Source organism: Lissotriton vulgaris, chromosome 9 (genome assembly GCF_964263255.1).
Source record: "Lissotriton vulgaris chromosome 9, aLisVul1.2, whole genome shotgun sequence".
Lineage (NCBI taxonomy): Eukaryota > Metazoa > Chordata > Amphibia > Caudata > Salamandridae > Lissotriton > Lissotriton vulgaris.
The window spans coordinates 607,240,176-607,251,787 of NC_141697.1; the positions used below are offsets into that span (position 1 = coordinate 607,240,176).

General features: G+C 44.8%; 1 protein-coding gene across 3 annotated transcripts in view; it reads left to right on the forward strand.

Moving 5' to 3' along the window:
- The window catches only part of LOC147691952 (G protein-coupled receptor 4-like), a 216,481-nt gene extending 210,571 nt beyond the window's left edge, over nt 1-5,910 (forward strand). For all 3 annotated transcript variants that reach the window (XM_086938234.1, XM_086938235.1, XM_086938236.1), the window contains exons 2-3: nt 1,739-4,209; nt 4,282-5,910. In XM_086938234.1, coding sequence (XP_086794360.1) covers nt 1,766-2,818 — 1,053 coding nt within the window. In that variant the 5' untranslated portion in view covers nt 1,739-1,765 and the 3' untranslated portion in view covers nt 2,819-4,209; nt 4,282-5,910. The remainder of the gene's footprint in view (nt 1-1,738; nt 4,210-4,281) is intronic.
- Nucleotides 5,911-11,612: the final 5,702 nt, after the last annotated feature.

Here is an 11,612-nt window from a genome sequence, read left to right on the forward strand (position 1 = left end):
GTTTTAAATTCAGAAGCCGAATAAAGCTTACTTGAACTGAACTGAACCTTTATACCCCATGTCTGTGTGAGAGGAACGGTAGAGGAGTCTGGTGCTTCAGCTGAGAGTTAACAATTGAAATTCTTATCATAGCGGACTATAAAAAGGGATACATTTAATTGTTTTGGTTTCACTTTAGGCCGCATCTCTTGGGTCACTTTTGTGGCAGAATTACTTGTGCGAGTACCCTGCAGTCTGCGGCTCAACTTACAGCCTCCCCCCAACTCCTGTCTTTTCCCCTGCCCTCCTCCTCCCTGTCCCTGGAGCCCTCTGCACTGTAATTAATGGCTGCATGGACAGCCTTGCAGAAGAATTTAAGCACAGGCTGGGTCAGCTGCACGCAGGCAGCACAGAGGGAAAAGGCAAGTATTTGTATTTCCGAACTTCGTGGGTGTCCGTAGGCATGGAGCCGGTCGCTTGGATAGCATTACATGTAACAACATTAACAAGACAGACAACAAAACACTTCTTTTTCCAAGTAATTTGCGCACATGCTCCCACCATGTAGACGCTATACGATTGGACCCACGTCACAAACGATCATGCACAATCAGTACACAAGAAAACGCATATAAACCTGGGCCCCGCGCTCAAACATTAAGCACAGTGTCTGTGTACATCAAAGGTAAGCGCGGGCGGGTTGTGAAGTGATGTGGGCACTGTTATGATGAAATAAAGGGTAGCACACCGTATCAGAAAGAAGCAACCACAGTGTAACAAACAGAAAAAAAAGAAGTAGCCCCCAAAATGGTATAGAAACACTCGGTGTATGGAAACTGTAGTTGGGCGGTGCTGCTGGGCGGTAAACCGAAATTATGTATAGGAAGCACCTACCAATGAAGAGCCAGCAAGCAAGAGGGGATGCAGGAGTGAACCAATCCCAAGCAGCGGGCGGGATTGCACTTTGTGTAGTCATTACACCAGGTCTTCCAGATAGCGCATGCGCGCTGCCTAGGCTCGACCTAAAAAGGGTAAATAATGGGTCAAGGATATCTGCGCTAAGCATAGGCAGACAACTAAGGAGTCCGTGGAAGTGGCCAAACCTCTGGTTAGAGATAATACAAATGTGTATGAGAGAACATTACTGGCTAGATTTAGGATAGCCTCCATATGTTGGCTGTTATGTTTTCCACTCGTGCAATATTCCTCTGCTGACATCGGTATCTGGCCATGTGACGCTGTTGTGTAGGCATACATTCTCTTAGTGCAAAGCCGCCTTATTCTTTTTTCAGCAACTTAATGATTATAACACGTATGCTGTTTTAAATATAGTGTTTGTATATATAATTGCACTTTGAGCTGCTGGTCTTCTACTAAGATGACGAATTTTGATTTATGTATCATTAAATTCTGCAGAGTTGATGTTGTGCAATGACATTCGGAAAGATGGCTAATTCTAATATAAATATGTCAGTAGTGAGCCCCTGTGTATTATATGCTGCTATTTACTTATGCTGCTGAATCAATATCCGCACACTCTTAAGTGGAAGGTTTAATGAATCTTACTGTACAAATTGTAATCCTTTTGTCTTTTTATTGTATGCTTTTACCTGTGTATCTTTTATTATCTGCTTTCGGAAAATCGAATAAAGATTAAAGAAGGAAATAAATATTTGTGTTCTGCTGATGGCCTCTGTGCCATAATTTTCTGACTCAAGTTTGCCTATTGTGCTAAATCTCATGTGTTTTTGCTTTGCAGGTCTATGAATAACTGATTGACATACTTATGGGGTGTGCAGACATTTCGTGCTCCTACCCAGATGCGTATGAAACCACCCTCTTTCCCATCATATACAGCTTGGTCTTCATCGTTGGCCTCATTGGGAACCTGACAGCGATTGGGGTCATTGTCCAGCAGATCAAGCGGAAGAATGTCGTGAGTGTTTACCTGGCAAACCTCTGTGCCTCGGACCTCATGTACATCTTTACCCTCCCCACCTGGATCGCTTACACTGCCATTGAGGACTGGAAGTTCGGCGATCTCCTCTGCAAGATTGTGGGCTTCTTCTTCAATGCCAACCTCTACACCACCATCACTTTCCTCAGCTGCATTGCCATGGATCGCTTCTTGGCCACAGCCTTCCCCTTTCAATCCAGGGTAGTGCGGAGCATGAAAGCTGCCATGATCGTATGTCTTATTGTCTGGCTTGTCATTCTTGGGACTCACGCTGTGTTCCTTGGCCGGGAAGAACTCTTTAACTCAAGCCAGAATGTCAAGCTGTGCTATGAAAAGTATCCTATGGATCGGTGGGTTGCTCATGTCAACTACTTCCGGATCTTTGTGGTGTTCTTGATTCCTCTTGTCCTCCTCGTGTTTTCCTACTGCTCCATAATACGGGTGATCCATTACAGTCCAAGTCAGAAGCCTGAACAAAAAAGGAAACTCACCGGTCTTCTTCTGACAATGACCATTATATTTGTGGTCAGCTACCTTCCTTACCATGTGGTGCTCTTCATCCGCTCTTACATCAGCGACAAGGACATATGCACCTGCCAAATCGAGAGGAGCATCCGTCCTGGTTACCGCATCTCTTTCGCTCTGACCAGCCTCAGCAGTGCTCTCGATCCATTCATTAACATCTTTGTCAGCGAAAATATCAAGCAAGACATTCTGAAAGAGATGAGGTCTATCTGGCTCTGGTGCCGAACATTTGGTGGTCGAACCAGATGGAAAAGGCAGGATCACAGGACCATTGGGGGGGACACATCAACAAAACTCTTGGACAAGATAGATATTTCACAGCAGGCAGAAAGAAAAAAAGATGAGACCGTGCTGTGAAAAGTGGGTTAACTCAAATAATTTTAAAGTAGGCGTGTGTTTTGTCATCTTTGGTCTTTTAAAGTACAGTACAGCAGTCTTGTGAAAAATTCACGTTGTATATAGAAATTATGCTTTAAAGTTTGTTTCTTTAGTGATCCATTGTGTAATATTTGGGAAACGACTTCATCTACCAGTTTTTCAATTCTAAATTGGGAGTGCTTTGACTCAGCGGTTGATCACTGTGTCCCTTCTAATGTGTGAAATTGTTCCCTTTTCAAATATGTACACTCAAGGGCGAACTTCCGCAAAGCATTCCACCAACGTGGCTGGTTATTTGTATATGAACAGCAGTAAATAGAAAATAAGAACATATATTTTTTTATTATTTGAAACAAAAAGCACGACTTTAACTTTTGAAGCTGAGAGGTATAGTCTGGCCAGTCCGTTATATAAACAGTATTGTTGTTTTTAGTATTTTTTTCCTCCATTTTGCAAGCGTCTGATTTTGACGTCACATTTGACTGCGTTCTTAGGTGAGGAAAAGGGCTGTTCTGTCAAGTTTTTACTCTTCAGAGTAAAAAAAATTAGAATTATTAGCTAGGGTCAATTGTTGGGTGATAACCGTGCAGTATAAAGGCGAGTGTAAGCAACATGGAATATTAGAGCCCGCTTGACCAGGGAATCATAATTCTGAGACAATCTAAAGCTTAGACTTTGTGTTTTCTTATGTTACTGTGTGGTTCTGTGAGCCTATAGCCACATAACAGTGGTTTCTGGCATTTCCTGTTTATGAGAGCCCTGGTAGTCAAATTCCTGACCCTGTAGTCCTCATTGCAGACTTAGAGCCGGATTTTTATTTTGGGGTACAGAGTAATCCCTGTTGGTCAGGCGGAGGACTTTACATCCACCAGGTGGAGACGACTCTGCACTCTAAATTTATAAATGACCGCCAACCTGCTGGTCATTTATGAAGCATTGGCAGGACCCGCCGCCACAGAGGCTCCCATCAGTGCATTTTCCTTTTGGGTGCAGGGCTTCATCAGTGGGAAGGAGCTCTGCACCAAACAGTCATTTTTTTCTGTTTGAAAATAAACTACTCCCCTTGGCATAGAAGTCCTCTTCCTTGGTGAGTGGAGCATTTAGCAGTTTTCACTGTTCCTCAGCACTAGGGTTTTCCGGTGATAGGCAAATCATGGTGGAGACGGAGTGATCCTCGCTGTGATTAATCCTACCGCCTGCCTGCAAATAAATTTGGCTGGCGGATGGCATTCTTGGCAGTAAGGATAGTCCTTCATGATAGAGTTTCCTTACTGGCAAGAATTAAATCTGGCCCTAAGTTTGGCATGGCTGGTCTTAACTGGGTAATTCAGTATTTTGGGCAGTATTTCATCATCAATGCATAATTCAAAGTCAAAGTCAAAAACTTTATTCGGAGACATGTAAATCATGTCCATAAAAGTACATACATATAATACATTCAGTTTGGCTTTTCCAGGCTGAGTGCAAGAGTGGTAATTTTCTCAGCAGAAAGCTCAGGTCTGCCCCAGCGTTAAATTAATAGGGCCCCAGAAAACATATTGTAGGGGTATTTATTTCATAACAGCCGTTTTAGAAACAAATTAGTAGTTTCCCCTAAAACAGGCTATATTAAAAAACATGAAATCTGGCAAAATTGATAAGTTATGATGGTTTGCTGGGCTAACTAAAAATCTTTGGCAGAATAAATGTAGCAAACCTATCTGTGGAAAGCATTGGCGCAGAAGGTGTTGTGCCCATAAATGGCAATTTGTACAATTTTGTAGATATGCATGTCGTGATACTTGTTTATATGGACTAGCTAAGAAGCAGCAGAGCGCTAAACTGGGGCAGGACCACGAGGTACAATGCAGTTGTTTACATGGCAGGCAGTTGATGGATTTCTCTGATCGAATGGGAATAATGCTCAGTTTCTTCCTGAATTGCAGGAGGACCCATACAGTTCTGATGTGTAGATGGAGAACGCTTAGCTTCTGTTTCTGACTCTTCATTTTCAGTCTTGCTGATGTGCTGTTTCCCAGTAGAGCTACGCTTAGTTTCCTGGGTTTGCACTCAGACTTCTGACTGTAAAGATCAGTTTGTACCCAGCAGATGGTTCTTTATACTGGTAGGTTTGTGTCTATTAGTATCTGATACTAGGATGCTTGATCTATTGATATCAGGAGCAGCATTGGACCTCTGGATGCAATTGGGCTTGGAAGTTTGTACCCATAAGTATTTTAGTGCCACAGACTTGGTGCCCATTGGTGTTCTGGTACTGGCATAATCCTACACTTTCATCTCTTGGTACTGGGATGTTTCTACCCATCCGTGTGTTAGCACTGTGGTGTTCAAGCCCAATTGCCTATTGGTAGAGCAGAGTTTTACCTATTAGTCTTTCTGGTTGCTTGCAACAAGTTAAAAATTCACCATTTTGTTAGTGCCTTAAGCCGGGGGACTGTGTTGGTCCTCGTGAGCTTTTATGCCCACCAGTCTCTTGGTATTGTGAAATGTATACATTTTAGCCTTCCAATAGCAGTTGGCAGTGCCACTATAGGCAGAACCCTCTGTATCTGTACAAATCCTCGCTGACTTAAGGAAACTTTTTTTATTTTATTTTAAACAACTGAATGTTTTTTATTAATCTGTAAATTATCTCATTTTTGTACTTTCCGTCCACCAGCCAGACCATTCGTGCTATGATCCATACTGTGAAGCCTATGTAAAGTAGGGGGCTGGGTATGATTTTGTGCCTGAGAAAGCACTTTAAATGGTTTGTCCATCAAGCATTCGCTATATTTTACACCAGGGCAACGCAAAAAAATCTTTCAAGATTTCCAGAATAAAATAAATGAAAGGTTAGTTTAGCCATATTCACACGAAAAACGATTGAGCAGCCTTACCCTGCTCAAAATTGTTTAACATGTGAACTTTATTTTTGTAAAAATATATACTTTTTTTTTTTTTTTACAACTACAAAGTATAAAAGCACATATATGGTAGATGGGCGTGTTTTAGTAGTAACATGATATGTATGTATTTTGAATGTGTTTCTTGTTTACGTATCTTCAATAAACACAACGTTTTAACTCCTTGGTGCCGGCGAAGCTTAATTTTGTGGTACTTACATGTTAAAATAAAAAAAGGACTCTGAACCCGAAGTTTTGAGGTGAATTAAACAGAATAGTGTTTTTTTATGAAACTCTGAGTTGTGATGCGCAAGTGCTTGCTTTTTGCAACCGATTGTCTAAGCGGTAATGCTCAGTATGTTTGAAGGGTTTGGGACCAGTGAAAAGCCTATAACTGTAAACCTCCATTAACGAGACAGACTTCTATTTCCTCATTCACGAAAATGACGAGCTTCTTTATCTAACTTACTCTTAAAGAATTTCATGCTCCATAACCGTTTTCATTTTTATCTGTACATTTTAGAATGATCTTTGATAAATTTATCTTTTTCAGAAAATTGATTGTTTGACATTAATTACTAAAAGTGACACTACCACCACCTTCGATATGCTTCTTGCTGTGTGGTACTAACATTTCGTTGTCAGAATATCACATACAAAAATATCATATGATATAAATGTTATGTTATAGGGATTTAGTATAGCGCAAAACACAGCTCACTCAGGGCCACAAGTATGAAAGTTTTTTTGCATTCACAAACTTCGATTTGGTAAAATCGTCCATTTGCGAATGCAAAATAGCCTTTCATGATGTATGAAAGGCTTTGTAGTCGCAATTTTTTGGTAAATGCAAAAATTGCAGTTACCTAAAATTGCAACTACAAGTAGTGAGTCGCAAATTGCGATTCCCTTAGCACATGTATGTAGCATGTTCCAAATGCAAACTGTGCGTTTAGGAAAATGCAATTACCATTGACTTCATGTTGATGGTAACCATGTGCAAACTTTGAAAAATGCACAAAACTGAATTTTTGAAAGTACCATGTAGTGCAAGCGCTTTGCAGGGGCACATTTATGTTTTTTTGGGGGTGCTTCAGGGTGGCCTTAGGCCCTCGGACAGCCTTGACTTTGCATTATATAATTTACGGTTACAAATTAGGTAATCGCAAAGTAGTTAATGTAAAACCATTTGCACCTTTGTGCCTTACAGCCCATAGGAACAAATGGAGTGATATTACCGAATGGTGATTCACTATTTACTGAATCGCTATTGGGTAATATTAAGGAATCTCAAAATCTTGGCAATTCCCTAAATACATAGCATTTTCAGTACGGTTTATCCTGGCGCTAACAGCTAAAAGAGGAGGCAGAAGCTAGTCTCATCTTGACCTTTACAAAAAGATGTTAAAAAGCCATGTTATAATTTGATTTTTTAAAAGCAGAAAGGCGATACATGAGGGGATGTGAACAGGTACCTTTTCCCAATAGTTATGAGCAAGAAAGGAGAACCCACAACCCCCACTCTGGGTGGTTCGAATTGTACATGAAACAGCCAGAGAAGTATCGGAAGACCTTGTCATGTCGTGGCAGCAATAACGACAGACAAAGTATATATATATGTATCAGAGCTTTATTTCTGCTTCTTCTCTCGACCCTGTCCCTACTCTAACTGCCCCTTTCCTGTGCTCGCCCCTCCTCTTCCCTCCACCCCGAACCTCCTCCCATCCCAGCTACTAGACTGCATACAACATTACATCTCCCCCCTTGTTAATAACAAATAAAGAAATTGGAAGTATTCCTAGTCCATTTCCTCAATTAATCTTTTTGGCTTGATTATGTCTCTTCGTGGTCTGAGGCTTGGTCCAGAGTCCATAGGCGCACTCTCCGGTGGCCCTTCACATCCTGGAATGGGACTGGATTGACTTAGTCCGCTACCAGCGCGTGGTGCTGTGTCCTTTTCAAGCGCTTCTTTCAAGCCGGGTGTGCACTTCTGAAAATGAGACACGTTCCGAGTAATCCTTCTTTTCCCAGACTCTGCAGTGATCATGGTACCTTTCTGCTGAGTGATAGACAGGGGCTCATTCTTGAATCGACAGTCTGTCTTCTTGGTCTGCTCCTGTTTCACTAGTACCCAGTCCCCGGTCTGGAGAGAGGGAGACTTCGCGCGCCGTCTTGCGTCTGCATACGTCTTCATTCTGCTTTTCTCTGCTTGATCAGTTCTCGCGGTCTCTTGATGGGTGCGAGTTGGGGACACCGGCGCTAGAGCTCCTTCCCATGTCGGGATCCTTGTCCTGATGGGTCGCCCGAGCATGAGGGTGGCAGGACACTTCCCAGTGGTGGCATGTGGGGTGGTCCTGTACGCCCTTAGCACTTCATTTTGGTCCGTCTGCAAATCCTTTTTCTCGAGCGTGGCTTGCTGGAAAGTCTTCTTGAGGGTGGCCATAAATCTTTCGATGGTGCCATTGGCCTGCGGCCACAATGGCGTAACCTTTCGGTGTCGAAAGTTTAGATGCTTTGCAAATTCATGGAACTCATGACTGCTGAACGGCGGACCATTGTCTGTTTTGAGTTCCTTGGGGACACCCCACGCAGCAAACACCTCATCCAGCACGGCAATTGTGCTGGATGCATTTTTGGAGGGTACAAACCGAGCTATTGGGAATCTTGAATATTCATCGATGATGGCTACCACATACTGGCCTGATTGGAGGGGTCCAAAGAAGTCCATGGCCAGTTCCTGCCATACTCCTTCTAGCAATGGAGTCATTTGGAGAAGAGCTGGAGGCTCTCCGGATCTTACCAGCTGACATGACAGTCTTTCAAAGTGAGTTCAACCATTTGATTGAGTTGCAGGAACCACACTCTCTCTCTCAAAGCTCTTTTGGTGGCAACTACTCCACGGTGTCCTTCATGTGCGAGGTTGATTACCCCTTGCCGTAGCTGTCTTGGAATTACAATCCAATGGTTTCTCAGTAGGAGCCCCTCTAAGGTGGTTGACAACTCATCACTGATGTGTCGGAAGGCTTGCATTTCTTGGCGTATTTGAGGATCGCTTGCTTCATCCCCACTCTCTTGTCTCCAACGGTGTGTGCGCAACCGGCGCATTACCTTTTGCAGGATATTGTCTTGCACCGTTGCATCTTTGATGGCGTCTATGGGGACTGCCGGTGGTCGGGCTACGTCTACCCCGAAGTGGATATACTCCTCCGCTATCGAGGGACGTGACTCATGAGATGCCTGCGGGTGTCTGGACATATAGTCCGCTGGATTCTCACCCTTCCCGGGTTTGGGAATGATGGTGAACGTGTACTCCTGCAGTCTCAGACCCCATCTTTCAATGCGGGGGGGCATCTTGGCTTTGGGGTTGCCAAAAATGGTGACCAGGGCCTGGTGGTCGGTGATCATGGTGAAGTGCTTGCCGAAGATAAACACATGAAAGTGTTCACAGGCCCACACTACCGCCAGGCTTTCCTTCTCGGGCTGGGAGTAGGCCTTTTCGGTGTCGGACAAGCTTCGGCTGGCATAAGCCACGATGTGGCGCTGTTCCGTGTCGGCATCATATTGGGCCAGAATGGCTCCCAGGCCCACGGGACTTGCGTCCACTGTTATTTCTGTTTTCTGCTTGGTGTTGAAGTAGGCCAAATTGTCCGCTGATTCTACTGCTTGTTTGATCTCTTGGAAGGCTCTCTCACACTGGGGGGTCCACTCGAATGGTTGTCCTTGTTTCGTGAGGGCACGAAGTGGATGGCTAATGGTCGCGTAGTCCTTGATGTACCTGGAGCAGTATCTGGCCATTCCTAAAAATGATCGAATGTCACTGACGTCTTGGGGGCTCTTGGTGGTATTGAGAGCGGTGACTTTCTCGGGGTCTGGCTTCATTCCTGCCCCTGAAAATATATTACTGAAGAACTTGAGAGTGGATTGGTGAAATTCACACTTGTCTTTGTTCAACGTTAAGTTCACCTCCAGGAGAGCATGGCACACTCGGTCTAGGGCTTGGTCATGTTTTTGGGTGTTAGAACCATAAACCAGTATGTCATCACTGTAATTTAGTGAGTTCGTGATGTGCCTGATGGTTTGGCGTATGACCTCCTGGAATATTTCGGCTGCTGAGGAAATTCCGAAGTTTAGTCTTTTGTAGCGGAAGAGGCCCAGGTGGTTTGCAAACGTTGTGATGCATCGTGATTTCTCGTGTAACTCGAGCTGATGGTAGCCCTTGTTGAGGTCTAGTTTCGAGAATACTCGGGCCCCATTTAGTGCCGCTATCATGTCGCTCAGGTGTGGCCCTGGATGTCTTTCCCGTTCTATCGCTGTGTTGGGAAGCCTCATGTCCACGCACAGCCTTACTTTCTCAGGGGTGCCTTTCTTGGGAACGATCACGACTGGTGATACCTATGGTGTGGGGCCATCTGTCTTCTCGATGATGTCTGCCTCGAGCAGTTCCTGGATCTCGTCCTCCACTGCTTGCTGGAGGTGGAAAGGTACTCTCCTTGGGTGTTGAGCAACAGGGCGCACCTGATAATTTATGTGTAACCGAATGTTCAAGTTCAGGAATTTGTATAGCGCACTACTCACCCAGGGGGTCTCAAGGCGCTTGGGGGAGGGGGTGCATTATTTATCGAAAAGCCAGGTTTTAAGTTCCTTCCTGAAAGAGATGTGGTTCTGGGTAAGGCGTAGGTGAGTGGGGAGAGAGTTCCAGGTTTTGGCCGCCAAGTAGGAGAAGGATCTTCCTCCCATGGTGGATCTATGGATGCGCGGAACTGCGTCGAGGGTTTGATTGGAGGATCTTAGTTGGCGGGTGGGTGTGTAGAAGGACAGTCGTGTGTTGAGGCATTCGGGTCCTAGTTTGTAGAGGGCCTTGTGTGCGTGGGTGAGGAGACAAAACGTTATTCTCTTGTTGACGGGAAGCCAGTGGAGGTCTTTCAGGTGGCCGGTAATGTGAGCTTGGCGCAGGATGTCCAAGATGAGTCTGGCTGATGCGTTTTGGATGCGTTGGAGTTTTTTCTGTAATTTGGCTGTGGTTCCAGCGTAGAGGGTGTTTCCATAGTCCAGTCGGCTTGTGACCAGTGCATGGGTGACAATCTTTCTTGTTTCGGTGGGGATCCAACGAAAGATTTTTTTGAGCATACGAAGTACGTTGAAGCAAGAGGATGAGACGGCGTTGACTTGTCTGGTCATCGAGAGGGAGGAGTCTAGGATAAAGCCTAGGTTAAGTGCGTGGTCTGTGGGTATGGGTGCCGTGCCCAGGGCCGATGGCCACCATGAGTCGTCCCAGGCAGAGGGGGATGTTCCTAGGATGAGGACTTCTGTTTTGTCTGAGTTAAGTTTTAGGCGGCTGTTTTTCATCCATTCGGCTACTTCTTTCATGCCTTCATGAAGATTGGTTTTGGCGGTGTTAGGGTCTTTGGTAAGGGAAAGGATCAGCTGGGTGTCGTCAGCGTAAGAGATGATGTTCAGGTTGTGTTGTCGCGCGATGGATGCGAGGGGACTCATGTAAACGTTGAAGAGGGTGGGACTGAGTGATGATCCTTGTGGTACTCCGCAGATGACTTCGTTGGCCTCTGATTTGAAAGGGGGAGTCGGACTCTTTGGGTTCTCCCAGCGAGGAACGAGATGATCCAGTTCAAGGCATTTCCTTGTATGCCGATGTTGTTGAGGCGTTGTATGAGAGTGCTATGACAGAGTGTGTCGAAGGCGGCGGAGAGGTCGAGTAGGATGAGGGCAACTGTTTCTCCGTTGTCCAGTAGAGTTCGGATGTCGTCTGTTGCTGCAATAAGGGCGGTTTTGGTGCTGTGTTTGGCTCAAAAGCCAGACTGTGAGGAGTCGAGGGAGTTGTTGGATTCGAGGAAGGCGGCGAGCTGTCTATTGACGGCTTTCTCAATGACTTT